The sequence below is a fragment of the Mirounga leonina genome, unplaced genomic scaffold (genome assembly GCF_011800145.1).
Source record: "Mirounga leonina isolate KUSES-001 unplaced genomic scaffold, KU_Mleo_1.0 Mir_125, whole genome shotgun sequence".
In the NCBI taxonomy this organism is placed as follows: Eukaryota; Metazoa; Chordata; class Mammalia; order Carnivora; family Phocidae; genus Mirounga; species Mirounga leonina.
This window is the reverse complement of record NW_023270305.1, coordinates 13,765,631-13,789,936: the sequence shown is the minus strand read 5'-3', so window position 1 is coordinate 13,789,936 and position 24,306 is coordinate 13,765,631. Positions and strand designations below refer to the sequence as shown.

Sequence of the window (24,306 nt, the reverse complement as noted above, 5' to 3'; positions counted from 1 at the left end):
TGTTGCCCGCACAGCTGCGGTGTATATTATGGTGTCTGCCATCTCATCCAGCCTCATAACAAGACTCGGAGGTGGGTATCATTACTCCGATTTTACAGCTCAGGAAACAGATCGGACAATGTGTTGCCCAAAGCCACCCAGCTCCCACCTGCAGTCAGGGAGGACCAGTGGTTACACTGCTGTTCCTCTGAACTTCGGGGCTCAGGGGAAATGGCCGGGGTGCAGACAGGCAGTGGCAGGAGGGAGGGGCCTGGCACTGCCCCAGGCTGTTGGCTGCTGTCAGCTGAGTGAGCACCTCTGGGTCCTCCCTCCTTCCAGTACTTCGTCTTTGACTTCCATGTCTCTCCTGACATCATGTTCGACAAGATCATCAAGATCTCGGTGAGTGTAACTCAAACTGCACCTTTGTGTAGACTTGAAAAGGGCATCCCTCTGGATTGGCATTAAAAGGCATCCCCGTGTCCAGACACACAGCCGGGCAAGTGGGGCACAGGCTGGTTTGGGCCCCTCTCCCCTGTTTAACCAGGTACCTCTGCATAGTGTACAACCTACCCCCCGTACCTGGCAACCAGCAAAAATGAGGGCAAGAGGGCTTAACGCTGAGCCTCAGCAAGCCGTCCCTGCCCTGCAAATGCCCTCCCACTTCACCGAAAAGTTCCATTCCCCAGAAAGACAGGTGGTGCCACCATCAGACCACCCCACCCCTACCCCATGGAAAGCCTCTGCCCTGCCCGGCCTGACTGGGGGCTGGTGCTTCTGCCCGGAAGGTGATTCACTCCAAGAACCTGCTGCGCAGTGGCACCCTAGTGGGGTCCTTCAAAATGGATGTGGGAACCGTGTACTCCCAGCCTGGTGAGTAGCTGCGTGACTCGGTCAGCGTCAGCGGCCACGGCTCAGCAAGTGTGGCCCGTGCCATCCTTCCCACCCTGGCAGCCCCCAGGGCCTGGCCTGGCCAGGACCGTAAACTCAGTGTGAGGCCGTAGGGGGTGTGGAGGGATGGGTGTCGAGTCTGCACACGGATGCAGTGACTACCTGTGCTCAGGCCGCTGGATTCACTGGAGCCCTTCTGGGTGTGCGGCATCACCCCCTTTTACACTCGAGGGGCCTGGGGCTCAGAGAAGCGTTGGGGCTCCACCATCACCCAGTTGGTCTGGGGTGAAATCAGGCTGCGTGACTCCAGGGCACCCACTGAGCCACACTGTCCTCAACACAAATGTAGTGTGGCAGCCTCTGAGGGATGCCGGGCTCACTGACCATCCATCAAGGGCCCCAGGCCTCCAGAGAATAGCCATGTGGGACTATGGCTGACTCACAGCAACGTGGGTCCCCATGGGCCAACACTGGATAGGGCTGGCGAGGGAACCCCAAGGGGAGGCCCAGAGGGTTTGTGAGGCACAGGCCAGGCCAAGATGATGACCAAGCCCATGGCCAGCTCAGGAACCACTGGCATGCAACCTGGCACCGGGCCCCACGTCATGTCCCTAAAGTGAACCCACCACTCAGGATGCAGTAATGACTCCATCAGGCCTTTTGGCAGTGACAGTCCCTTTTCTCCAGTGTCACATTTGACCCTCACAAAACAGCGAGGGAGGAGGCATCAGCATTTCTTCCCATTTTACAGATGAGATAAATGAAGCCAGGACAAGTTAAGTAGCTTGGAAGTGCCACTAAACTATTAGGTTCAACAAATTGGCGATTTCTTATGGTTCAACTTAATGGATACTTGGCTGGTGCACACTCTGTGACTTAGACTAGGGAATCGAGTCCAAACCCAAGATTAAACGCATAAACATCACAAAATCTTAGAACATTCAAGCCACCAGAGACCTTAAAACATCTAGTCCGGTGTCTCCGTATGACGAAGAAGTCCAGGGTTACGAAGAGACTTGCCCAGGGCCCGTGTGAATGGAACCTGGTCTCCTGAGTGCCAGGCCAGCGCCTTTTCCACTGCCACACACACGTTGTCGTCCTCAGCAGAGGGTGACCCTAGTGACCATTAGCATCTTTGGGAGTGGGGGAGAGGGCCAGTCCGCGACCCGGCACTTCCCAGGAATCATGCCCACCTGCAGGCGGTGGAATCTCACAGGTATCCCGGAGGAGGTGCTCCAGCCCGGGGCTGAGCAGTGCCCCCCACCACCAGTACCGGCGGCAGGGGTGTGGAGGGACAGCAAGGAGCCTGACGTGGACCCCTGGGCATCCCGATGGTAGAGGCCTGGAGAGGAGACCACTGCCACTCAGGGAGCGCCCGCTGAGTGCCAGGCGCCGGGCCATGCACGCCGTGTCCGCAGGCCTAGCCCTGACCACCCCCTGCAGGCAACATCACTCCATTTCACGGGAAGGAAGCAGGCCCGCAAGCTTGCATAGCTGGTCCAGGGAAAGGAAAAGGATGTGAACCCGGGTCCAGGTGGGCCCAGAGTCCAGGCTCTCCACTGAGCTAACCCACCACCAGATATGCTGCTGCTGGGTTTTTTTTTGTTTTTGTTTTTTATTATTATTATTATTTATTTATTTGACAGAGAGAGAGCGAGAGAGGGAACACAAGCAGGGGGAGTGGGAGAGGGAGAAGCAGGCCTCCTGCGGAGCAGGGAGCCCGATGCGGGGCTCGATCCCAGGACCCTGGGATCATGACCCTAGCTGAAGGCAGATGCTTAACGACCGAGCTACCCAGGCGCCCCTTGATGCTGCTTCTGAATCTGTTCCTGGGCCTGGTCCCCTTCATGGGAGCCTGAGGTCACACAGCCCCTTCAGTTTGGGCACTGAGGTCTTCACTCTGATGGTCTCTGGTTTGGCCTGGCCCTCTTGATGAGTCCCTGGTTGCTTACCCAGCCAGGGAGTCGTTGGAAGCATGCTGCCAGGGACACAGGCCTCGCGGGTGCTACTGGGATTCTGGACTTGTGTCAGTATCTTGCGGGGCTGGAAGGGTTTCCTGGGGGACTCACCCTGCAGGACCACGTTTGCACCAGCAGAGATAGCAGCAGGACCCTGCTCACTCCCTAAGTCTCTCTGCTGGAGATGAGGAGGGGTCGTTCGAGGCCACAGCCTCCGTCTGGGAGATCATAGAGGAGGTCCAGGGTGCTAGCCGCCTCCCCAGCCCGACCAGCCTTCCCAGGCAGGTGTCTGAGAAGTTTGGATGGGGGAAGGGGGAGGAAGGAGGCCCTTCCAAACTCAAAGACTGGCAGCCATAAAGGCAGGGGGGTCTGAACAGGGACTCCAGTTGTTCCGAGGGAAGTAAGCAGCTGGGCCCAGCAGGAGCACAGGGGGGGTGGGATGAGGGAAGTAAGCAGCTGGGCCCAGCAGGAGCACAGGGGCGGGGTGGGATGAGCGGAGTGAGCCGGGCAGAGCTGAATCAGGAGGCCTCACAGACCACACTAAGGTCGGTGGTCTGTACCCCAAGCACTGACAAGCTGCAGATATTTGAACGGAAGAGTGAGGGAGGGGGAGCCTCTCTGAAGGTTCTGTCTGGCAGCTGTGTGCAGGTGGTCTGCAGGGGTGGGGGCAGGAGGGTTGGAAGTTTCCAGCCTCAAAGTCACAAACACACACCTGGATGTGGGACCTTTCCCCAGCTGCTCGCCCCTCTGGGGACCTCTGTCTCCTCCTGGCCATTCTGGGGACCAGGGGCCAAAAAGATGCTCAGCTCTGCAGCCCGCCCCAGGATGGCAGGTGCAGTCCCCGCTCGTCACCCCTGCAGAGCACCAGTTCCACCACAAGTGGGCCATCCTGTCAGACCCCGACGACATCTCTGCTGGGCTGAAGGGCTACGTGAAGTGTGACGTCGCCGTGGTGGGCAAGGGGGACAACATCAAGACGCCCCACAAGGCCAATGAGACCGATGAGGATGACATCGAAGGGTGAGGCTCCCATCTGCCCCAGCCCCTGGAGACCTGACCCAGCCCTCCCTTCCCCCAAAGAGAGCCCTTGGGGTGGACTTGGCACACAGACCCCCCTCCCTCCCTTTACCCTTATCCCCACCTACTCCCAGACAGCCCAGCTCCTCCAAGAAGGACCGAGGGCAGGGCGGGGGAGGAGTTCATGGAGACTGTCCCAGGCCCCAAGGGTATGCAGATGCCAGGGCAGGACTGGGGTGCCCAATTCTGGCCACCACGGCCCTAGCTCTATGTGCCGGCAGGAACTTGCTGCTCCCCGAGGGGGTGCCCCCTGAACGCCAGTGGGCCCGATTCTACGTGAAAATTTACCGAGCAGAGGGGCTGCCCCGCATGAACACCAGCCTCATGGCCAATGTGAAGAAGGCTTTCATTGGTGAGAACAAGGACCTGGTCGACCCCTATGTGCAAGTCTTCTTTGCTGGCCAGAAGGTATTGGGGTGCAGGATGCAGGAGGCTGGGTTTGGGGTAACAGGCATTCGAGGTACAGAGTGATTGGAGGATGGGGGCTGGAGGTGGATGTGAGGCAGAATCAGAAGCCAGGTGACACCTTCGATCCCCTGGTGAATTCGCAGAGATGAGAGGAGAGGGGAGCTCCAGCCGGAGGGGGTCCAGCCTTAGGGGATCCTGCCTGCTTCTGCGTCCTATAGACCAAGATCTAAGGCAGGAGCCCTGAAAGGGAAGTGAGTCTGAGAGCTGGTGTGGGGAGAGTGCCTGCAGGACATAAGTGCACGCACACGCACACGAGCACTGGGTGTTGTATGCAACTGATGAGTCACTAAAGTCTACCCCTGAAACTAATAACATACTATATGTTAACCTAATTGAATTTAAATAAAAAATTAAATATATATATACACACACACATACCCCACACATACACATGCACACGTGACTACACACAGATACATATCACATACACACACCCCACACATATGTGGACACACACACACACACACACACACACAAACCCTAACCCTCACTCCCTCCCACCAGGGCAAGACTTCAGTGCAGAAAAGCAGCTACGAGCCCCTGTGGAATGAGCAGGTCGTCTTTACAGACCTGTTCCCCCCACTCTGCAAACGCATGAAGGTGCAGATCCGGGACTCAGACAAGGTCAACGACGTGGCCATCGGCACCCACTTCATTGACCTGCGCAAGATTTCCAACGATGGAGACAAAGGTCAGCAGCAGGAGACTGGAGGTGGGGCAAGGGCACTGAGGGCAGGAGTCCGTGAGACCTGCCCCCTCACACCACCTCCACCATCCCCACCTCTCCCCGAAAGGCCCTGGCCATTGTGAGGGCTTGGTCCGCTGCACCCTCCCCTTCAAAGGGAGGTGGAAGGTCATGGCTCAGGTCTGCACCGAGCTGCCAGGGCCTGCCTGAGTGAGGCTACCTGGATTTGAACCTCAGCTCTGACAGTTAGTAGCTGTGTGATCTCTGGGCCTGTTTTCCCATCTGTGAATTAGAAATAATGATGGTGTGTGGTGTGTGTGTATACACATACGTTTCACATATGCGTGGTCTGCTGCCATAGTCCTGTCTGCGGCCTTGTGGGACTGACCCTTTCTAGGACCCAGGCGCTGGGCACCAGGGAGGTAGAGCAAGATAAGCATCCACTCCTGTCCTCATGGTGCTCACTGGGGACTAGGGAGGTGGATGTGCCATCACATGCTCAAAGCCTAAGGCCAGAGGCACAAAAGGCCACATGTTCTATGACTCCATTTATAGGAACTGTCCAGAATAGGCAAATCCACAGAGACAGAAAGGAGACTAGTGGTTGCCAGGGGCTGGGCGGGGGAGGAGACCCTGGACTAACTGCTAACAGGTACAGGGTTTCTTTGGGGGGCGATGGAATCGGGTGATGGTTCTACAACAGAGTGAATATACTGAAAACCACTGCAGTGCACATTTTTAAATAGTGAATTTTATATTATGTGAAGTATATCTTGAGTTTTTTAAGTGCCGTAATTCTTTTCGAAGCCAGGCAGAACAAAAACCAAACAAACATAGCACATGCCGCAGAATCGGACCCACGTTACAGATGAGACAGCAAAGACCAACAGCAGGAGAAGTCAGCTGGGACTAGGAATCGGGCCGGCCTCACGGGGGAAGTGTTACATAGGTGGACAGAGAGAGGATCTTTGGAGAGGAGGGGAGGGGTCCGCACTGGCAGGGTGCGAGATCACAAGGGCCAGAAGGCCAGGCTGAGGAGTCTGAGGGGAGCGGGCATCTGTCCTTCAAATAGGTTGTAGGCGGACCAGGAGGCAGGGAGCCTGACCCGGGAAGCGCTCTGCGCAAACGAGGAGGCTGCCCCACGCCTGCCCACACACAGCAGATGTGAGCATCCCTAGGGCCTCCCGTCAGCCACTCACTGGCCCACAGGCTTTCTCCCATCTTGAGTGTTTCACCGAGCAAGGCATGGGGTTCTCAGCTCAGCAACTGGGAGCTGCAGGCCCGAGCCCCCAAAAGAGTTTCCACAACCCCCATGAGCCCCTCGTGCCTGTCCCCGTGGCCCACAGGCTTCCTGCCCACACTGGGCCCGGCCTGGGTGAACATGTACGGTTCCACACGCAACTACACCCTGTTGGACGAGCACCAGGACCTGAATGAGGGCCTGGGTGAGGGCGTGTCGTTCCGCGCCCGCCTCATGCTGGGCCTGGCTGTGGAGATCCTGGACACCTCCAACCCCGAGCTCACCAGCTCCACGGAGGTGCAGGTGGAGCAGGCCACGCCCGTCTCGGAGGTGAGGACCCAGGGGGCTGGGCTGTCCTCCAGAGCCCCCAGCTCAGCACCCTTCCCACCATGGCAGCCTAGGCCTGGGCTCTCCCGGTTGCTGCCCTGTCTGCCTCAGAGGGCAAGACCCCATGATGAGGCCTCCTTCCCCAGGAAGCAGGGGCCCGCACTCTGCCCCTCGCGGGGACCTCTGTCCCCTCCCACTGCCTATGCCTGCACTCTGACTGCAGGTCCCAAGATGGAGCCTCCTCTCTGCCTTGTTCCTGGCCATGGTTGTCCCTTTCAGGGATATCCAGGCTGGAGGGCAAAAGGATTTAGGCCTTCAGGGTCTGGGCTGCTTGGCTGCACAGAGGGGTGGGATGTCCGCCCCCAGTGGCCCAAAGGGCCTCTCTGTAAGACCGTGGTAGGGGGCCTGGCCCTAGGCCCAACATCCCTGCTCAGGTTTAAGGATGGTTTGAACCACTTCCGCACAGAGCTGCACAGGGAAAATGGAAGAATTCTTTTTATTTGGAGCTTTCCTAGAAGCCTCAATGATCGACCGGAAAAATGGAGACAAGCCCATCACCTTTGAGGTCACCATAGGTGAGTGCTGGGCTCACAGTGGGGTCTTCAGGCCTGGGGGCTGCTGGGTGGTAATGGCTAGGCCCCGCACCACAGGCCTAGAAGGAGGGAAACCTTGACCACTTTCCTTCACGTGTCCTCAAGCACCCACATAGCACAGTGTTCACACGAGCGTGCACACCCGCCCACAGCAGTTCCTTAGTGCACACACCTACAGGGCTGAGCCGTGTTCGGCATATGGGGAAGAAAGAAGGCTTCCCTGCAGAAGGGAAAGGGGAGAGAGTAGGGATCTAGGCCATGTCCTAGGCTGGACCTTGAGCTCAGTGGTCATCAGGGCTCCTAGCGAGGTCTTTGCACGGGGTAGAGGCCATGGGCACCTTCCTCTGGCTAGTGTTCTGTTGTGTCCGAGCTGGTACAGACTCCAGGCACCTTCCCCACTCCTTGCCCCCTTTCTTCCTTCCCATAAACCCAAAGCAGCACCCGGATAAGAGGGCAGGAGCCTGGGGGGAAAGGATTCTAGGCCCTTGCGTGCCCCCTTCTGCCTCCAGGTAACTATGGGAACGAAGTTGATGGCCTGTTTCGGCCCCAGAGGCCTCGGCCTCGGAAGGAGCCTGGGGATGAGGAAGAAGTTGATCTGATCCAAAACTCAAGTGACGACGAAGCTGATGAGGGTGGGGACCTGGCCTCAGTGTCCTCCACCCCACCCATGCGGCCCCAGATCACCGACAGGTGAGCCAGGTGGATGGAGGGTCCTGAGAGGCCTTGCCTGCTGCCTCCCATCCTCTCATGGCCTGGCCTCCCACCTGCCCGCGCCCCAGTCCTCAACTTTCCACCTCCTCCCCCGCAGGAACTACTTTCATCTGCCCTACCTGGATTGCAAGCCCTGCGTCTACATCAAGAGCTGGTGGCCGGACCAGCGCCGTCGCCTCTACAATGCCAACATTATGGACCACATCGCCGACAAGCTGGTCAGGGCCAGGCGGGGGTGGGAGGGAGGAGGGGAAGGCAGGGGGTGGGGTGTGCTTCGGAAGGCCTCGCCTAGCTTAGAAGCCTCCCCTGCAACACTAGGCAGTCTGCCCAGCAGCTTGCCATGGGGGGATAGGGGGCAAGGGTGAGGACTGCTGGAATAGCCCCAGCATGACCTCTGGTCCTATCCCTGCTCCCATGTCCCAGGAGTGGGTGGGGGGCCTGAGGACTACCTGGATTGGAGTCTGGGAGCCCTAGCCCATCCCGTCCTGGTGTTCCCTGGAGGAGGCTGGCCAACCCCTCTGTCTCCGGCCGGCACTGCACCCCCACCCCCCATCTAGCCTGACTTCTGCCCAGCCCCAGCGAGTCCACTGGGACCACAGGCCCACAGCCCAGAGGTGGCTTCTTCCTTCTGGAAGAGACAGAACCTGGGGAATTGGTTTCTGTATGGTGGTGGGACCTGGGGTGGGGGGCATGGTGCTAGTGAGGGGTCCCAGGTCGCTAGCCCTTCCTTCCCCTGATGAATGGGGGGAGACAGCTGGGGAGGTTGAGGTTGGGGGGCTATGGCTCAGCATGCACCCTCACTCCTGGTCCACAGGAAGAAGGCCTGAACGACGTGCAGGAGATGATCAAGACAGAGAAGTCCTACCCCGAGCGTCGCCTGCGGGGCGTCCTGGAGGAGTTCAGCTGTGGCTGCTAGTGAGAGGAAAGGGTGGGGGGCGAGGGGCTGAAGTGGGGGGCTGGGCAGGGAAGGAGGTGTCTACAGGCCTGCTGCTGGCTGGTGGGCTCCTCTGAGCGCTGCTCCCCCGGGTCCCCCAGCCGCTTCCTGTCCCTCGCTGACAAGGACCAGGGCCACGCATCCCGCACCAGGCTGGACCGGGAGCGCCTCAAGTCCTGCATGCGGGAGCTGGTGAGGACACGCTGGACCACATGGGGGATCAGGGGAGGGTGCCCGAGGTGGGGGGACATTGGCCTCTGAGGTCACAGCCGCCAGGCCAGCCCCCTCAGTTGTGCGGTGTGGCCTGAGCCCCTCTCCCACACACCCTGCTCCCCTGCAGGAGAGCATGGGACAGCAGGCCAAGACCCTGCGGGCACAGGTGAAGAGACACACGGTGCGGGACAAGCTGAGGCTCTGCCAGAATTTCCTGCAGAAGCTGCGCTTCCTGGCAGACGAGGTGTGCCCCCTCATCAGCACGCAGAGAGGGGATGCCCAGCCCCCAAACCCAAGTGACTCGAGTGGGGAGGGGGTTGCCGCATAGGAAGGGACTGGACAGGACCACCTAGAGGCCCCTCCTGCTCTGACAGCCCCTGGGGGACCGAGGTGAACAAGCTCTTCCTCCTGTCGTGTGGGAGGTGAAGGAAGACCCAGCACCGGGGCCCTTCCCTCTGCAGGCCCAGGCCTGGCCCTCTGGCAGAGGCCCTGAGGGTCAGTCAGGCTCTGGGGGCCCTAGCCACGTGGCAGGACCCCTCCCTCAGCAGCCCCCACCCCGCTGACCCCAGCCCCAGCACAGCATCCCTGACGTCTTCATCTGGATGATGAGCAACAACAAGCGCATCGCTTACGCCCGGGTGCCCTCCAAGGACCTGCTCTTCTCCATCGTTGAGGAGGAGCTGGGCAAGGACTGCGCCAAGATCAAGACGCTCTTCCTCAAGGTGCCAAAAGGGGAATGAGACTTGGGGGGTGGGGCTGGGGGCTGGGGTTTGCACCTGGCTTCTTTCAAGGGATCAACCTCCCCACCTCTGGGTCTGGCAGGCCTGAGCTGACGGGGTGGAGCCCTCAAGTAGCAGGTGCTTGGAGAAGAGCTGGAGAGAGAATGGGGAGGGGGAAGGGGGCCAGATGGCACGGCCCTGCCCATCCCCCTCCGCGCTCTTCCCACCCACCCCCAGCCCAGGGGGATGGCTGTGGAGGGGCAGGGGCAGCTCCCACCGAGGCCCCCACCCCTTCCTCACCCCGTGGGCCCAGCAGCTGACTGCACCCCCACCCCCAGCTGCCAGGCAAGCGGGGCTTCGGCTCAGCAGGCTGGACGGTGCAGGCCAAGCTGGAGCTCTACCTGTGGCTGGGTCTCAGCAAGCAGCGCAAGGACTTCCTGAGCGGCCTGCCCTGTGGCTTTGAGGAGGTCAAGGCAGCCCAGGGCCTGGGCCTGCACTCCTTCCCACCCATCAGCCTGGTCTACACCAGTGAGTGAGGCCCCCTGGGCCAGGCTGGGCTGGGCTGGCAGCCCTCACTCCGGGAGGGCAGTGGGAGGGGCCGCCTGTACCCGGAGCCTCAGCCTGCTCTCCCCTGCAGAGAAGCAGGCCTTCCAGCTCCGAGCCCACATGTACCAGGCTCGCAGCCTCTTTGCTGCCGACAGCAGCGGCCTCTCGGACCCCTTCGCCCGTGTCTTCTTCATCAACCAGAGTCAGTGCACAGAGGTGAGGGCCCACGGGAGGAGGGAGGAGTCCTGGGAAGCCCCTGAGCGTGCGGGACCCAGAAAACAGATCGGCCAGCACCCCAGATCCTTAGAGGACAGCCTTGCAGATATCTGCAGGCCCGGGCCACTCTGGTAAAGGCTTTAATTGTGGTTACATTTGACACAGAAGAAAGGAAAGACGTGGGGGTGGGGGACCTGGGAGCCAACTTCACGGTCACCTTCATTTTAAGCTTTCGGGAAGAGTCAGGGAACATGACACTCCTGTCCTCGGAGTCTCTGGAAGCTGCAGTAACCTGGGGTGACTACTGCTCATGTATCTGCCCACACACCACCACTTATTACCCATCTACCCACCCCCCCGCCCCGCCCCATGCTGCAGGTACTGAATGAGACTCTGTGCCCCACCTGGGACCAGATGCTGGTGTTCGACAACCTGGAGCTATATGGTGAAGCCCATGAGTTGCGGGATGATCCCCCCATCATTGTCATCGAGATCTACGACCAGGACACCATGGTATGGGTGGGCTCAGGCACCAGGGAGCTCCGCCTTCATCCCTGCACTCCACACCTCACCTGGCCAGCCCCAGAGCTCCTCAGCCAAAGTGCCTGCTGGGAAGCTGGGAGCGGGGGCTGCTGACCAGCCCCTCCAGCAGACCCAGGTGTCTCCTGTCCTGTCACTGCAGCCTGACCCCTTCCTGATGCCGTGGGCCTCTGGGATCTCAGGAAGGAGCAGGGTGTCCCCTGCTCCTGCCACAGACAGACCCAGCTCAGGCCCAGAGTCATCATGCCAGCAAGTCCTGCTGTTATCAGCCTTCCCAAACTCCTGGGTCTCCCAACCCCTGCCCACACTGCCGCAGTCAGTAACAGCCTCACAGTTCTCCATGGGAACTCTGGGGTAAAGAAGGAAAGGATGAAGGGGACCCCTCCAGAGCTGCGGAGCCACCCCTCCAGCTACCGGGATACCCTGAGAGCTCTGGACTAGAGACAGGAAGATCTCACTGCTAGTCCTGAGTCCTGCATCTGCCTTTCGCTGCCAGCATGGCCCTGAGCAAGTCTGCCGTGGGTCCCAAGACTTGGTTTTCCCCATCTGTAAAATAGGGTGATCACACCCACCCCTTAGCTCCTGGGGCTATGGTGAGGACTGATCCCAGGTGTGAACATGCACAGTAAACTCAAGTGCTGGGAGGCCACCTTGGTTATTTGTCATATCAGGGAAAAGCCGACTTCATGGGCCGGACCTTCGCCAAGCCCCTGGTGAAAATGGCCAACGAGGCGTACTGCTCGCCCCGCTTCCCACCGCAGCTCGAGTACTACCAGATCTACCGCGGCAATGCCACGGCCGGCGACCTGCTGGCTGCCTTCGAGCTGCTGCAGGTGGAGCCACAGGGCCAGGCCCGGGGGGCCGGGGGCCGGGGGCTGCTCTCCTCCCCATCCTGCTGGGAGGCCAATTTGACTGAAGCTGGGGCGTGGGTCTCAGAGCCTGGGGCGTTGGCCTTCCCTGTCTCCCCATAGCACCTGACAAATAACTTATGGGGAAGGAGAGCGTGACACTATGACTCCCATTCCCCAGATTGGGCCAGCGGGGAAGGCGGACCTGCCACCCATCAACGGCCCCATGGACATGGACCGAGGTCCCATCATGCCTGTGCCCGTGGGCATCCGGCCCGTGCTCAGCAAATACCGAATCGAGGTACATGAGGGCTCCGTCAGGGTCCTCCAGGCCCTGCCCTGGACAGGCCCCGCCATCTTCTGGCTTCCTTGCCCCTTCACTGTCTTCTCATCAAGGCTCACATGCGCACATTACACTGTGGGCATCAAGGGGTCTTTGGCAACCTCAGACCACTCCTCATTTTTCAGACAAGGAGACTGAGGGCCTTGGAAGGGAACGGACTTGTCCAAAATCACACCCAGAGCCAGTGGCAGAGCCAGGCGCCTGCCGGTCTGCACTGAGTCACACTGTGTCATTCCAGGACCTTCCCCGGCCCTCCCATCTGTGCCCCCACATCCACTCACACCCTGGAGCTGCGTGCAAGGACACTGGCCTCTCATCAGCTCTCCCGGCCCTGCCCCCCTGACTTGCTGCCCACCCCCACCAAGCTCCTCCTCAGGTGGCCCAGCCCACCCTCCATGGGCCCCACTGACTACGGGGCTCCCCTCTCTCCACCCAGGTGCTATTCTGGGGCCTGCGAGACCTGAAGCGGGTGAACCTGGCCCAGGTGGACCGGCCACGGGTAGACATCGAGTGTGCAGGGAAGGGGGTGCAGTCGTCCCTGATCCACAATTACAAGAAGAACCCCAACTTCAACACCCTTGTCAAGTGGTTTGAAGTGGTGGGTGCAGGCCCTGGGCATAGCCAGGCAGAGTGGGGTGTGGCCGGTGTGGCTGGGGGTGGCCCCACTGTGTCCCCCCTTGAGCCCAGGTTGCCCTTGCTCAACCCCGCCCCCCCCAGGACCTCCCAGAGAATGAGCTGTTGCACCCGCCCCTGAACATCCGAGTGGTGGACTGCCGGGCCTTCGGCCGCTACACCCTGGTGGGCTCCCATGCCGTCAGCTCTCTGCGGCGCTTCATCTACAGGCCCCCAGACCGCTCGGCCCCCAGCTGGAACACCACGGGTACGGCCACTCCCCCCGAAGCCCAGGCCTGGCTCCACTCGGCCTCATGGGAGGAGCTCCTGCCCACAGTCCAGGCCACAAAGCCGCCAGCTGGCTACGCACGGGCATCCCCGAGTAGGCATGGGGGAGGCCAGGAGAGGCCCCTTCCTGGGGGACAAGCTACCTCTGGCTGCCCATCACTCTAGAGCCAGAAAGGGCCAGAGCCGGACATGCTCTTCGAGAGCCTGAGGGCAGGTAGCTTCCTCTGCTGGTTCACGCATGAGACCCAGGCCTCCCTTCCAGCCTCCCTCCCAGCCCAGCCTCCACTGTTTCACTCCACGGCAGCTCAGCCTTCCCTCTGGCTCACGTTCTCCCCCTCCTTAGGCCTGTCTTTTCTCTCTCAACTGCCCTGTCCCTCCCTCTTGCCTCAGAAAGCTCCAGAATCAGCTTTAGGCCTCTCGTCCTTCCAACCACCTCTGACTCTCCCTGTCATTCCTGTTCCTCCCTGTCTGCCTGCCTGTCTGTCCATCTCTGTCCAGTCAGCCTCCTCCGGGATGGCCGTGTGCTGTGCAACGGGGGCCTCTCCTCTCACCCCCCAGGGGAGGTCGTGGTGAACATGGAGCCGGAGGTGCCCGTCAAGAAGCTGGAGACCATGGTGAAGCTGGACGCGGTAAGGCACGCACCCAGGCTCAGTCCCACGCCAGCTGGGCCTGGGTGACGCTTCTCAGGAGCAGGGCCGCCTCCTTTGGCCCACAGCCCTGGGCCCCCCAACCCATGGCACGTCATGGTGGAGAGCTAACCCTGGCTACGTGTGCAAGCAGCCCATCCTTGCTCTGTCCTGGAAAGCAAGACTGTCCACTCTGCGTGGGCCTCAGTGAGCACATGAATGTGCACACGTGCATGAGTGGGGGGTGTGCGTGGATGAGCGACAGAGAGAGCAGTAACCATCTGAGGGAATAGCCTGTGATTGTTTTTACTCCAACAAACAACACCTTATGTTCATGCAGTAGATTCCTTACATGAACACCAGTGTTATTTCCAGAGGCTCCCTGGTTTTCCATCCTGGCCATTCACAAACCAATCTCCCTAGGCCTGGGCTGGGGAAGGATTTTCAGGTGGAAGCTCCTTTATTCCTCTTGGTTTGGGACACTAGGGCCATTTACCTGCCGGAGGGAACCCTGTCATCTGGGATTTAGATGCAGAGATGGTGTCTGCAGGGGAGAGTGGGAAGGAGACCCCAGGGGCCAGATGTGGGCTTCCTCCCTACCACATTCTCTCCACCCCATTCCTGACCTCAAGTCCTTCACACAGCCTGGGGCACCTCCTAGCTTCTGAGGTCTGGGTTTGGTCTGAATGACCTTGCCTGGGCCCACAGTCCTTGACCCCAGAGGGTCCCCAGCAGCTGGCTGAGTTATCAGTGGGCATGGTTCTCAAGGGAGGGGAGCACTACCAGGAAAGCTCACTGTTCCAGGGCTGTGCCGCCTCAGCTCCCACCCTCCTGAACCTCTCCCTGAGGGCTCCTCCTGGGGCCAGGAGAGAGCCCCCTAATTTCAGACCATCAATGAAAAAGAGCTTCCCCATCATCACCCAGACCCTGGGCTCTGGTGGGTGTTTTCACAACTATGCAGTTGTATGTGCATCCACTACATTTTGAGGTTCTTGCCCTGGTAAGTGGGCGGGGGGGGGGGGGCGGAGTAGAGTTGGATTTGACCCTGTCTAGCCAACATTACCGAACTCCTGATGCATATGGGTCAGCCTCCCTGTCCAAGCCCGAATGCCCACTGAAGACATCTGGGAAGTTACAACTATGCAGGTGCCCCGCTCCCACCTTGGGACTCAGTGGAGACCTGGCACTGATAGTTTGTAAAAGCCCCCCTGTGAGTCTAGCACACAGCCAGGGTGGAGGACCACCACCCTCGAAGGTCTGAGGAGAAACATCGGCAAAGCAGACCTTTCTCAGGCTCATCAGGCAGTAGGCTCTTGTCAGGGCTAAGCCCGCAGAGCACAGGGGCTCACACAGAGAACGTCCCTGCATGAGCCCCCTCTCAGCTCTCACCCTCCTCCTCTCTCCTGGCTGGGCGCCTGCCTGCCACTTCAGACCCCTGGTGGCTAATTCTGTCCCCATCTCCTTGGTTCCCCTCTACAGTCTTCTGATGCCGTCATCAAGGTGGATGTGGTGAGTGTGGGGCCATCTGGGGGCTTTGGGGAGAGAGAACCCTACAATGGCATAGGGTATCAGGCCAAGGGGCCCTGCATCAGGGACTGAGCCACTCCCCAGGCCCCGGATGCTTGGGACCAGCACACTCCTCCAAAGAGGCAGAGGGAGAGATGTACTCAGGCAGCCAAGCCCCCAAGTGCCAGGGGCGCCTTGGCCAGCGGCTCGAATTGGCAAGTCATGACCCTCTCTGGGCTGTGGTATCCTCCTCCACAAAACAAGGCCCCGCCCCTTTGACATTGGTCACCCCTGGGAGCCTCATGGAGTCTAGGGCTTCCTAGAAGTAAATAGAAGGGATGGGGGACCCTTGGATGGTCCAGGGTCAGAGAATGGCCAGGGAGCAGGGCTGTAGGCAGGATTCTGGACCTGGCCAACCCTCCAGGCTGATGAGGAGAAGGAGAAGAAGAAAAAGAAGAAAAAGGGCAGCTCAGAAGAGCCAGAGGAAGATGAGCCAGATGAGAGCATGCTGGACTGGTGGTCCAAGTACTTTGCTTCCATTGATACCATGAAGGAGGTAAGGCCTCAGGCCTGGGCTGGGTTGCCAAGGAGGAATAGGGCTAGGGGAGTTGACCCCAACCCCACATCAGCCCCTCCTATCCAGCTTCTTTCCCATTCCCCACCAGAGCTCGTTCCCCACTGCATTAACATGAGCTTAGAACGGATTTGTCTCACATCCTTGAAGTTCTACTCAGGACCCACTTTTTCCAAGATGGCGGTCCAGTCTACCTTCCCTGGCTAGGTTTTCTCTTGTCGTCACTCTTTTATACCACAAACATCTCCTCAGTGTATATGATGAGTCAGACACCATCCTAGGTACTGTGGGAGGCCCAAAGGGAGCAATGATTTCTTGGTAGGACTTGCACCTCTTCATACTGCTTTGCTCTACACATCTCTGCCATTGTGGCCGTGGAATGTTCTTCCCCTACTGTGTGCCCACAGCTTCTGCCTGCTGAGGCTGATCGCACGTTCCAGAAAGTGCATTTTTCCTCTTCCTCGTTTGTCTCTCTCCACCCTGCCTACCCAGCTCAGGGCACTCCCTGACTTACCAGCTGACCAGAAGGGACGTATGCCTGTGGTGTGTTTCCTCGGTAGGACCGGAGCTAATCCAGCCACCTTTCTCCTCCCCAGACCCTTTCTGTGACCCAGGCTGTGGGTGATGTTTACCGTCCACATTAGTTTAGCCGGCTAAGCTGCTGTGGCAAGTTAGATGGGTGTGAAGAAGACAGATGCTTCTTTCTTTCTCACATAATGTCTCAGAGAGTGGCGTTAGGCTGGTACGGGGACATCATGGTGGCAGATACTATGACCCTGCCGCTTGTTGCTGGCGTCTGTGTGGTTGGAGATGGCGCACCCTCAGCTCCTAATACCAGAGCACAGGAAGGGGTAAAGAGAAGAAGTGAAGCACACTCTTTTCCTCCTGAGGGCCCAACCCAGAACCTGCACATACCGTTTCCACTCATGTTGGCCAGCATCTAGTCCCTCAGCCACACCTAGCTGCAAGGGAGCCTGGGAAATGTAATCTCGGGCTACAGTGCCTGTGTGTCCAGAAAAACTTCTAAAGAGCAGGAGGGCAGAGAATTGGGGGTCGCCTAGTCGTACCTTTTCCCAGCTGGATTCAAGCTGGCCGGGCTGGAGCTCCAAGGGGCGGCCTGTTGTCTCCTGGTCTCTACTCCTATAATTTGCACAGGCTGCCACCAGGTGGCGCCCTGGCTAAAACCCCGTGATTTCGTTTCCAGCAGGTGGGATGGACTTTGGGGAAAGAAAACACTGATTCAGTTACTTTTCCACATTAAAAAAAGAATAATACCACTAAGAATCGACATTAAAGTGCATTTTACTTTTAAATGATACACAATTTAAAGAACCATAAACTCCTGACTGCAGTTAGTCATATACTGTACACATCATAAACTTCTTTTAACCCACTTACACAGAGCACATGATGAGTTTGAACCCCAGTAGGAAAGTGTTCCTGTCTCTTTTTTTAAAAAGATTTTATTTATTTGTTTGAGAGAGAGACAGCATGAGCCAGGGGGAGGGGCAGAGGGAGAGGGAGAAGCAAGTTCCCCGCTGAGCAGGGAGCCAGACACAGGGCTTGATCCCAGGACCCCGAGACTCAGTCCCAGAACCCCGAGATCATGACCTGAGCCGAAGGCAGACGCTTAACCAACAGAGCCACACTGATGCCCAAAAAGAATTTCTAAGTATTTAAGACTGGTCTGAGACCACAGTATGGGGTCAAAAGCCTCCCCAAGAAGCCCACCTTCCCTCCTCTTCACCTCTTTTGTCAGCAACTTCGACAGCAAGAGGCCTCAGGCATTGACTTGGAGGAGGTGGACAACACTGAGGGTGAGCCTGGGACCTGCCAGAGTGGGGGGGTCCCCGCCTATCACCAGCCATCTCTGGGCACCAGGGGCAGGCTTAGGCCCTCATCTGGAGTGGCTTGTGCTCGGACCAGTTCAGCAGCCATAGTGAGGAACAGACATTTAGAGCCACAGAACATCAGAGCTGGAAGGGAGCCCAGAGCTCCAGCATTTTCCTGACCTTTTCCATGGAACCCTGTTAATGGCTATTCCAGGGGGAAAAGAGGATTCTTTGGTCAAATGCATTAAACAGGTCTTTTGGCACAGGACTTCCCAGTGCCTTTAATATGCAAATGCTAATATAAGTCTCTAAATGGAAGATACGGTATAAAATATCTCACCAGCTTATCTAACCACAATGTATGCTTTCTTCTAAAACATTCCAAGAACATCTACAGCTGGTGTTCCACTGACTGTAGTTTGGGAAATGCTGATAGAGAACAGCCCTCTGAATTGACAGACATTGAGGCCAGAGAGGAGAGTGAGCTGGCCCAGGGCTGTGCAGCTCAGGCCTCCTGACTCAAGACCCAGGCTCCTTCCCTGCTCTCCGGGGCCAGAGGGCGTGACAGCAGTCTGTACGCGGTCCCAGGGTGGCTTTCTGGGTGCCCTGCACCCGTGTGAGGCAGGCGTGCCAGGAAGTATTGTCTGTGGTTTACAGATGAGTACACAGAGCCCTGAGAAGTCAAATTAGCAAAATAAGTTAGCAGTGGATCTGGGTCTCCAACCCAGAACTTCCTGCTCCATCGTTTCTGCCCCAAACTGACCAGGACCTCCTTTTCTGGTTCTGGCCAGGCCTGAAGGGGCCAATGAAGGGCAAGGAGAAGGCAAAGGCAGCAAAGGAAGAGAAGAAAAAGAGAACCCAGAGCCCCGGCCCTGGGCAGGGTTCTGAGGCCCCTGAGAAGAAGAAACCCAAGATTGATGAGCTTAAGGTGAGGGTCTGGGAGCAGACCCAGCAGGGGCCTGGGGTCCTGCTTGGGGCAGCAGGTGGCAGATGGGGTGAGACAGAGACCAGTGGTCATGCCTTGTCCTCCGGCCTGGCTCAGGTGTACCCCAAGGAACTGGAGTCCGAGTTCGACAACTTTGAGGACTGGCTGCATACTTTCAACCTGCTGCGGGGCAAGACAGGCGATGACGAGGATGGCTCCATGGAGGAGGAGCGCATCGTGGGCCGGTTCAAGGTCAGGCGAAGGACGTGCACCCAGGCCCTGAGCCCTGAGCCACCGCCCTCCCCGGCCAGCGCTTATCCCCACCCCGAGCCCCAAGCCCAGGGCTGACAGTCAGGTGGAGCTGTCAGCTACACTGATTGGTAAAATATGACAGTATTTCTATGCTGATAAAAAAAAGAGCATCTACCCTGAGTGCCCCACCCTCAACATTGCCCTGGCCCCTCCCTCCAGAACCCCGGAGCTTCCCTCTGATCCACCAACTAAAGGGTTAAGGCCCAGAGCAGCAGGGTGCAGACCCTCAGTGCGGTTTTGAATGCCTGTGGGAACTGCACCCTGACCCCCCTGCCTTGCCCCAGGGCTCCCTCTGTGTGTACAAAGTGCCACTCCCAGAAGACGTGTCCCGGGAAGCCGGCTACGACCCCACCTATGGCATGTTCCAGGGCATCCCCAGCAATGACCCCATCAATGTGCTGGTCCGAGTCTATGTGGTCAGGGTAAGACTCCCCTCAGATCCTCTCCCCATAGTCTCCCAGTCCCCCTGCCCAGGGGGAGCTAAAGCAGCTGCAAAGTGACAGCCCCCACTGGGAGACACCAGAAAGGTCATCTGGTCTAGTTCCCACCTTTTTCTTTTTCTTTTTTTTTTTAAGATTTTATTTATTTATTTGAGAGAGAGAGCGCGCACGCGCACGTGCAGGGGGGAGGGGCAGAGGGAGAGGGAGAAGCAGACTCCCCGCAGAGCAGAGAGCCAGACACAGGGCTAGACCCAGGACCCCGGGATCATGACCTGCGCCAAGGGCAGACGCTTAACCACTGAGCCACCCAGGCGCCCTTAGTTCCCACCTTTTATGGAGGAGGAAGCCAAGACCTGAGACAGGCAGTGACTTGCCCGGGGTCACACAGCAAGTCTCCTGTCTCTGGTCCAGCGCTCGCACCCTCTGCCATCATGGGACCATCAGGGAGGGGGGTGAGGGCACTGGAAGATGAGCAGGGTGTGTGGGGAGCCTGCTCAGGAGCACCCCTCCCCCATCCCAGGCCACGGACCTGCACCCCGCAGACATCAATGGCAAAGCCGACCCCTACATCGCCATCCGGCTGGGCAAGACAGACATCCGCGACAAGGAGAACTATATCTCGAAGCAGCTCAACCCTGTCTTTGGGAAGTAAGGCCTCCTGGTGTCCCACATGCCCCCACTCCCGCCCCGCCCCGGCTTCCCCAGCCCCGCCCCCCACCCACCCTACCCCACCCTGAGCTTCAGCCCTTCTAACCCCCACCCCGCCAGGTCCTTTGACATCGAAGCCTCCTTCCCCATGGAATCCATGCTGACGGTGGCCGTGTATGACTGGGATCTGGTAGGCACCGACGACCTCATTGGGGAAACCAAGATCGACCTGGAGAATCGCTTCTACAGCAAGCACCGCGCCACCTGCGGCCTCGCCCAGGCCTACTCCCTGTGCGTGGGGCGGGGCGGGGCGGGGCGGGGCGGGCCTGCTGCGTCTTGACTCTGAGGTCAGGATCAGAGATTGGGATTTGGGAAGGGGGCTCTAGGACGGTTTCTGTCCCCGGCCAGGTGCCTTCCCTGCAGGCTCTGGGCAAACCACAGATTCTAAGAGAGGAGAGAGCCAGGGGATTCCAGGACAGAGGAGGCTGGGCCAGGAGAGAAGCGGGGCTGGGAGGAGAGGCGGCACTGCTCTAGAGTCCACGGGCATCTGGCCAGCCTCTGCCACTGATAGGCTGCGTGACTCTCGTCACATCCCTACCCTCTCTGGCTTCGAAGTGCCAGAGGAGAGGGCACAGTTGGGGAATGGGTTGGGCTATGCTGGGGGAGGCTGAAAGCTCATGCTCGGACACGGGGCATGTGAGGCTGGAGCCTGGGGTCGGAGGGATCAGCCTCCAGCAGCCCTAGTGTCTCAGGTGGGGCCCACTTGCTGGCATGGGGGAGCAGCCAACTTAAGAGAACCGCCTGGAACCAGTTCCCACCTGGGGATAGGCCCAGCTGCACCTGAGCCCCACGAAGCCTGTGTGCCCCCTCCCACAGACATGGCTACAATATCTGGCGGGACCCCATGAAGCCCAGCCAGATTCTGACCCGCCTCTGCAAGGAGAGCAAGGTGGACGGCCCCCATTTTGGGCCCCCTGGGAGAGTGAAGGTGTCCAACCGTGTCTTCACTGGGCCCTCTGAGATGGAGGATGAGAATGGTAACAGGGCTCTGGACACAGCCACGGGGGGCGGGAGGGGGGAGCCAGAGGCCAAGAGGAACCCACACTTCCCTGTGGCAGGACCTCGAGGCCTAGACAGAGGTCTCCTTAGACCCTCTGCCCATCAGCCTAGAGTCCCATTCCTGTCTGCCCAGCCTCTGCCCTTCCGCCCCATCCTACATGGCACCTGCCCACTTGTCTTCTTGTTTGAGAGGGAGACTCTCAGAATTCCTGCAGGGTCGGAAGTTTCCCCCCATTCTGCAAATGAGGACACTGAGACCCAAAGTGTATCAGTGACTTGGCCAAAGTCACATGGCTCTTCAGAGGCAGAGTGAGGTGTGGGCCCAGATCTCTCTGACCCCAAGCCCTGGGCCCTCGCCACTCCCTTGCCCATGTGGCACTTCCCAGAGAATGGGGAGACGTGTGCTGAGGAACTCTTGCTGGCCGCCTTCAGGGCGCTGGGCCAGGAAGTGGATTCCTGCCCTCCCTGCCCTCACGGCCCAGCGGGATTCTCTGGTCAGGTTTCCCAGGCAGAGCAAACCCAGGAACACAGGTCTCGCTGGGCCCCATGGGGCAGCTGAGAACTTGGGCAAGGCAGTTCTCCCCCTGTGCCTCAGTTTCCCCAACAGTAAAAAGGAGATAGGATGGACAGGTGATGGCGCCAGGGCCTCTTTGGGCCCCTGAGTCTAGCCCAGCACAGGTTTCCTGTTCTGCTGAGGCCGTATGTGCCACTGACCCACTGGCACCCACAGGTCAGAGGAAGCCGACAGAAGAGCACGTAGCGCTGTGTGCCCTGAGGCACTGGGAGGACATCCCCCGCGTGGGCTGCCGCTTGGTGCCCGAACATGTGGAGACTCGGCCGCTGCTCAACCCTGACAAGCCAGGCATCGAGCAGGTGACGCTCGCAGGCCGAGATCTGAGGTTCTTTGGTACCTGGGATCGGGGAGTCCCAACCTGAGTCCATAAAAATGGATCCTCACTGTTCACCACATTCCCCAAAGCCTGACAGGCGCTTCCCCACCGTGGCCCCTCACAGCGACACCAGTGGCCCGTGTCTTCGCTTTGAGCGAGTCACATCGGCTCAGGGGCAGCCCTGGGCTGTCTCCCCTGGAAGCTGTGACTGGCTATTGGTGATGGCGTAGGAATTCTGGCACCCAAGGATGAAACTGGGGAACTGGGTCCCGAGGGAACAAAGGTTGGGGGAGTGGGTGGAGAAGAGAGCTGGCCTTCCCGGGCAGGGGGGAGTCCGTGGGGAGACCTGCCACGCCCCCTCCTCCGCAGGGCCGCCTGGAGCTGTGGGTGGACATGTTCCCCATGGACATGCCGGCCCCCGGGACGCCTCTGGACATCTCCCCCCGGAAGCCCAAGAAGTGAGCCCCACCCCTCCACGGCCTGCCTTCCTGTCGGGGCCCCAGGCTCGGATCACCCACACCTTAGCGGGGCTTCCCCTGTGGCCTGGTCGGGGGATCGGAGCAACCCTTGGAGCCGGCGGTGGGGCCGGCCCGGGTTGGGGGGGGTCCCCTTGGCCGAGGCAGAGCCACACCCCTGGGTGCGGTCGGTGAGGCCGGGAGCCGATGCGCCCTCGCTAGCGCCCTCCTGTGGACGGTCATCCCCACAGCGGCCACTACCCCTGAGCCTGCTCTGCGGTGTCCCCACTCCAGGCTGAGAGCCCTGCCGCGGAGATATGCAGGAGTGAGGCGCAAGGGTGGTAGCCGCCAGGGCCCGAGCCGCCGGCCTCTCCCACTTGACCCTGGCCAGGTCACGTTGCCTCCCTGGTCCTCAGTTTTGCCATCTGTAAAATGGCAGGACGGAGTTGCTGCCAGTTCTGACCTCCTCAGGGCCTGGAACCAAGGCCAACTGCCTGGGTGGGGAAGCAGCACAGACCCCGCACACTCAGAGGGGCCCCACGCTTATTTCAAGATGGCAATATTTAAATTCTTAATTTTTTCACAAGGGGTCCCGCATTTCCATTTTGCGCTGAGTCCTGCCGATTCTAGAGCAGATTCTGCCTGGAATAGCCTCCAGGCCCGAGGTCACGAGTGTGCTGTCCCAGGGCCGGCCACTAGGGGACGCCTCACCCCATTGTGTCCCCCGGGACTGGTAGTCAGGGTGTAACGCCCTAACTCCAGGGAGAGCAGTGCTCCAGGCGACGTGGACGGGGTGACTCAACCTTCCTCCTAATGGTTGAAATGTAACCACCGATTTGCAATGACAATTACACTACAAAGGGCAAAATCCTCTTCAGGGACAAGGGCACAAAGGAAACCCGATTCCGCGGGTGTCCCCTGCCAGCTGCTGGGCTTAAATGTGCACTTGTGTTAGAGCGGGAGGGTCTTCTGGCCTCTGGAGACCGGCATCGGGCTCAGCAGCCCTGGGTCAGCCTCCCTGTCCAGGAGTGTGCTCTGGGTCCTGGCATGCCGGCCAGTCGGGCTTCCCCTAGGGCTCTCCTCACAGCAGCTGTGCTGGCCCGTGACCCTCCCTCCCTCACCCAGGGCCCCAACATCCCCCTGTCCCCTCAGCTCCCCGTCCTTGCCCCCTTCCCTGAATCAGCTCTTTCCACCCCAGCCTGGCTCACCCCGAGTCCCCAGGACTCCCCTCGGTTACCTGCCCCATCTGCACCCCAAGACCCTGGGGCAGCCCCCACCCCCAGACTGCGAGGCAGCCTCTCCCCTGCCCAGGTACGAGCTCCGCGTCATCGTGTGGAACACGGACGAGGTGGTCCTGGAGGACGATGACTTCTTCACTGGGGAGAAGTCCAGCGACATTTTTGTGCGGGGGTGGGTGAGAGGGCACCGGGCTGGGGCAGGGAGGGGGTGAGCCCACCTTCCTGGGAGGCAGGCGAGGAGGGAGGGGGCTCCCTGCGGGTGGCCCCCCGTTCTGGAGCCGATGGCACCTGGCAGGTGGCTGAAGGGCCAGCAGGAGGACAAGCAGGACACGGATGTCCACTATCACTCCCTCACCGGCGAGGGCAACTTCAACTGGCGCTACCTGTTCCCCTTCGACTACCTGGCCGCTGAGGAAAAGATTGTCATTTCCAAGAAGGAGTCCATGTTCTCCTGGGACGAGACGGAGTACAAGATCCCCGCGCGGCTCACCCTGCAGATCTGGGACGCCGACCACTTCTCCGCAGACGACTTCCTGGGTGCAGGGCTGGGGAAGGGAGGGGGGCGGGCAGGGGGAGCCCAGCCCGGGGAGGGTCGTCAGAGCTGACTGCAAGG

General features: G+C 59.5%; 1 protein-coding gene across 3 annotated transcripts in view; it reads left to right on the top strand.

Moving 5' to 3' along the window:
* The window catches only part of OTOF (otoferlin), a 92,993-nt gene that overhangs the window by 66,077 nt on the left and 2,610 nt on the right, over positions 1 to 24,306 (top strand). For 2 of the 3 annotated variants that reach the window (XM_035000455.1, XM_035000454.1), the window contains 34 exons: positions 319 to 381; positions 768 to 852; positions 3,689 to 3,848; positions 4,127 to 4,313; positions 4,878 to 5,064; positions 6,405 to 6,628; positions 7,092 to 7,200; positions 7,728 to 7,908; positions 8,027 to 8,147; positions 8,744 to 8,844; positions 8,965 to 9,055; positions 9,204 to 9,320; positions 9,646 to 9,798; positions 10,134 to 10,323; positions 10,433 to 10,557; positions 10,936 to 11,070; positions 11,769 to 11,930; positions 12,127 to 12,246; positions 12,725 to 12,886; positions 13,006 to 13,168; positions 13,747 to 13,817; positions 15,294 to 15,323; positions 15,745 to 15,876; positions 17,654 to 17,711; positions 18,518 to 18,654; positions 18,769 to 18,903; positions 19,248 to 19,385; positions 19,924 to 20,051; positions 20,172 to 20,342; positions 20,928 to 21,088; positions 21,841 to 21,983; positions 22,370 to 22,458; positions 23,767 to 23,865; positions 23,989 to 24,230. In XM_035000455.1, coding sequence (XP_034856346.1) covers positions 319 to 381; positions 768 to 852; positions 3,689 to 3,848; positions 4,127 to 4,313; positions 4,878 to 5,064; positions 6,405 to 6,628; positions 7,092 to 7,200; positions 7,728 to 7,908; positions 8,027 to 8,147; positions 8,744 to 8,844; positions 8,965 to 9,055; positions 9,204 to 9,320; positions 9,646 to 9,798; positions 10,134 to 10,323; positions 10,433 to 10,557; positions 10,936 to 11,070; positions 11,769 to 11,930; positions 12,127 to 12,246; positions 12,725 to 12,886; positions 13,006 to 13,168; positions 13,747 to 13,817; positions 15,294 to 15,323; positions 15,745 to 15,876; positions 17,654 to 17,711; positions 18,518 to 18,654; positions 18,769 to 18,903; positions 19,248 to 19,385; positions 19,924 to 20,051; positions 20,172 to 20,342; positions 20,928 to 21,088; positions 21,841 to 21,983; positions 22,370 to 22,458; positions 23,767 to 23,865; positions 23,989 to 24,230 — 4,570 coding nt within the window. Of the gene's footprint in view, positions 1 to 318; positions 382 to 767; positions 853 to 3,688; positions 3,849 to 4,126; positions 4,314 to 4,877; positions 5,065 to 6,404; positions 6,629 to 7,091; positions 7,201 to 7,727; positions 7,909 to 8,026; positions 8,148 to 8,743; positions 8,845 to 8,964; positions 9,056 to 9,203; positions 9,321 to 9,645; positions 9,799 to 10,133; positions 10,324 to 10,432; positions 10,558 to 10,935; positions 11,071 to 11,768; positions 11,931 to 12,126; positions 12,247 to 12,724; positions 12,887 to 13,005; positions 13,169 to 13,686; positions 13,818 to 15,293; positions 15,324 to 15,744; positions 15,877 to 17,653; positions 17,712 to 18,517; positions 18,655 to 18,768; positions 18,904 to 19,247; positions 19,386 to 19,923; positions 20,052 to 20,171; positions 20,343 to 20,927; positions 21,089 to 21,840; positions 21,984 to 22,369; positions 22,459 to 23,766; positions 23,866 to 23,988; positions 24,231 to 24,306 lie in introns of all 3 variants that reach the window. The other variant, XM_035000453.1, reaches the window with a different exon arrangement.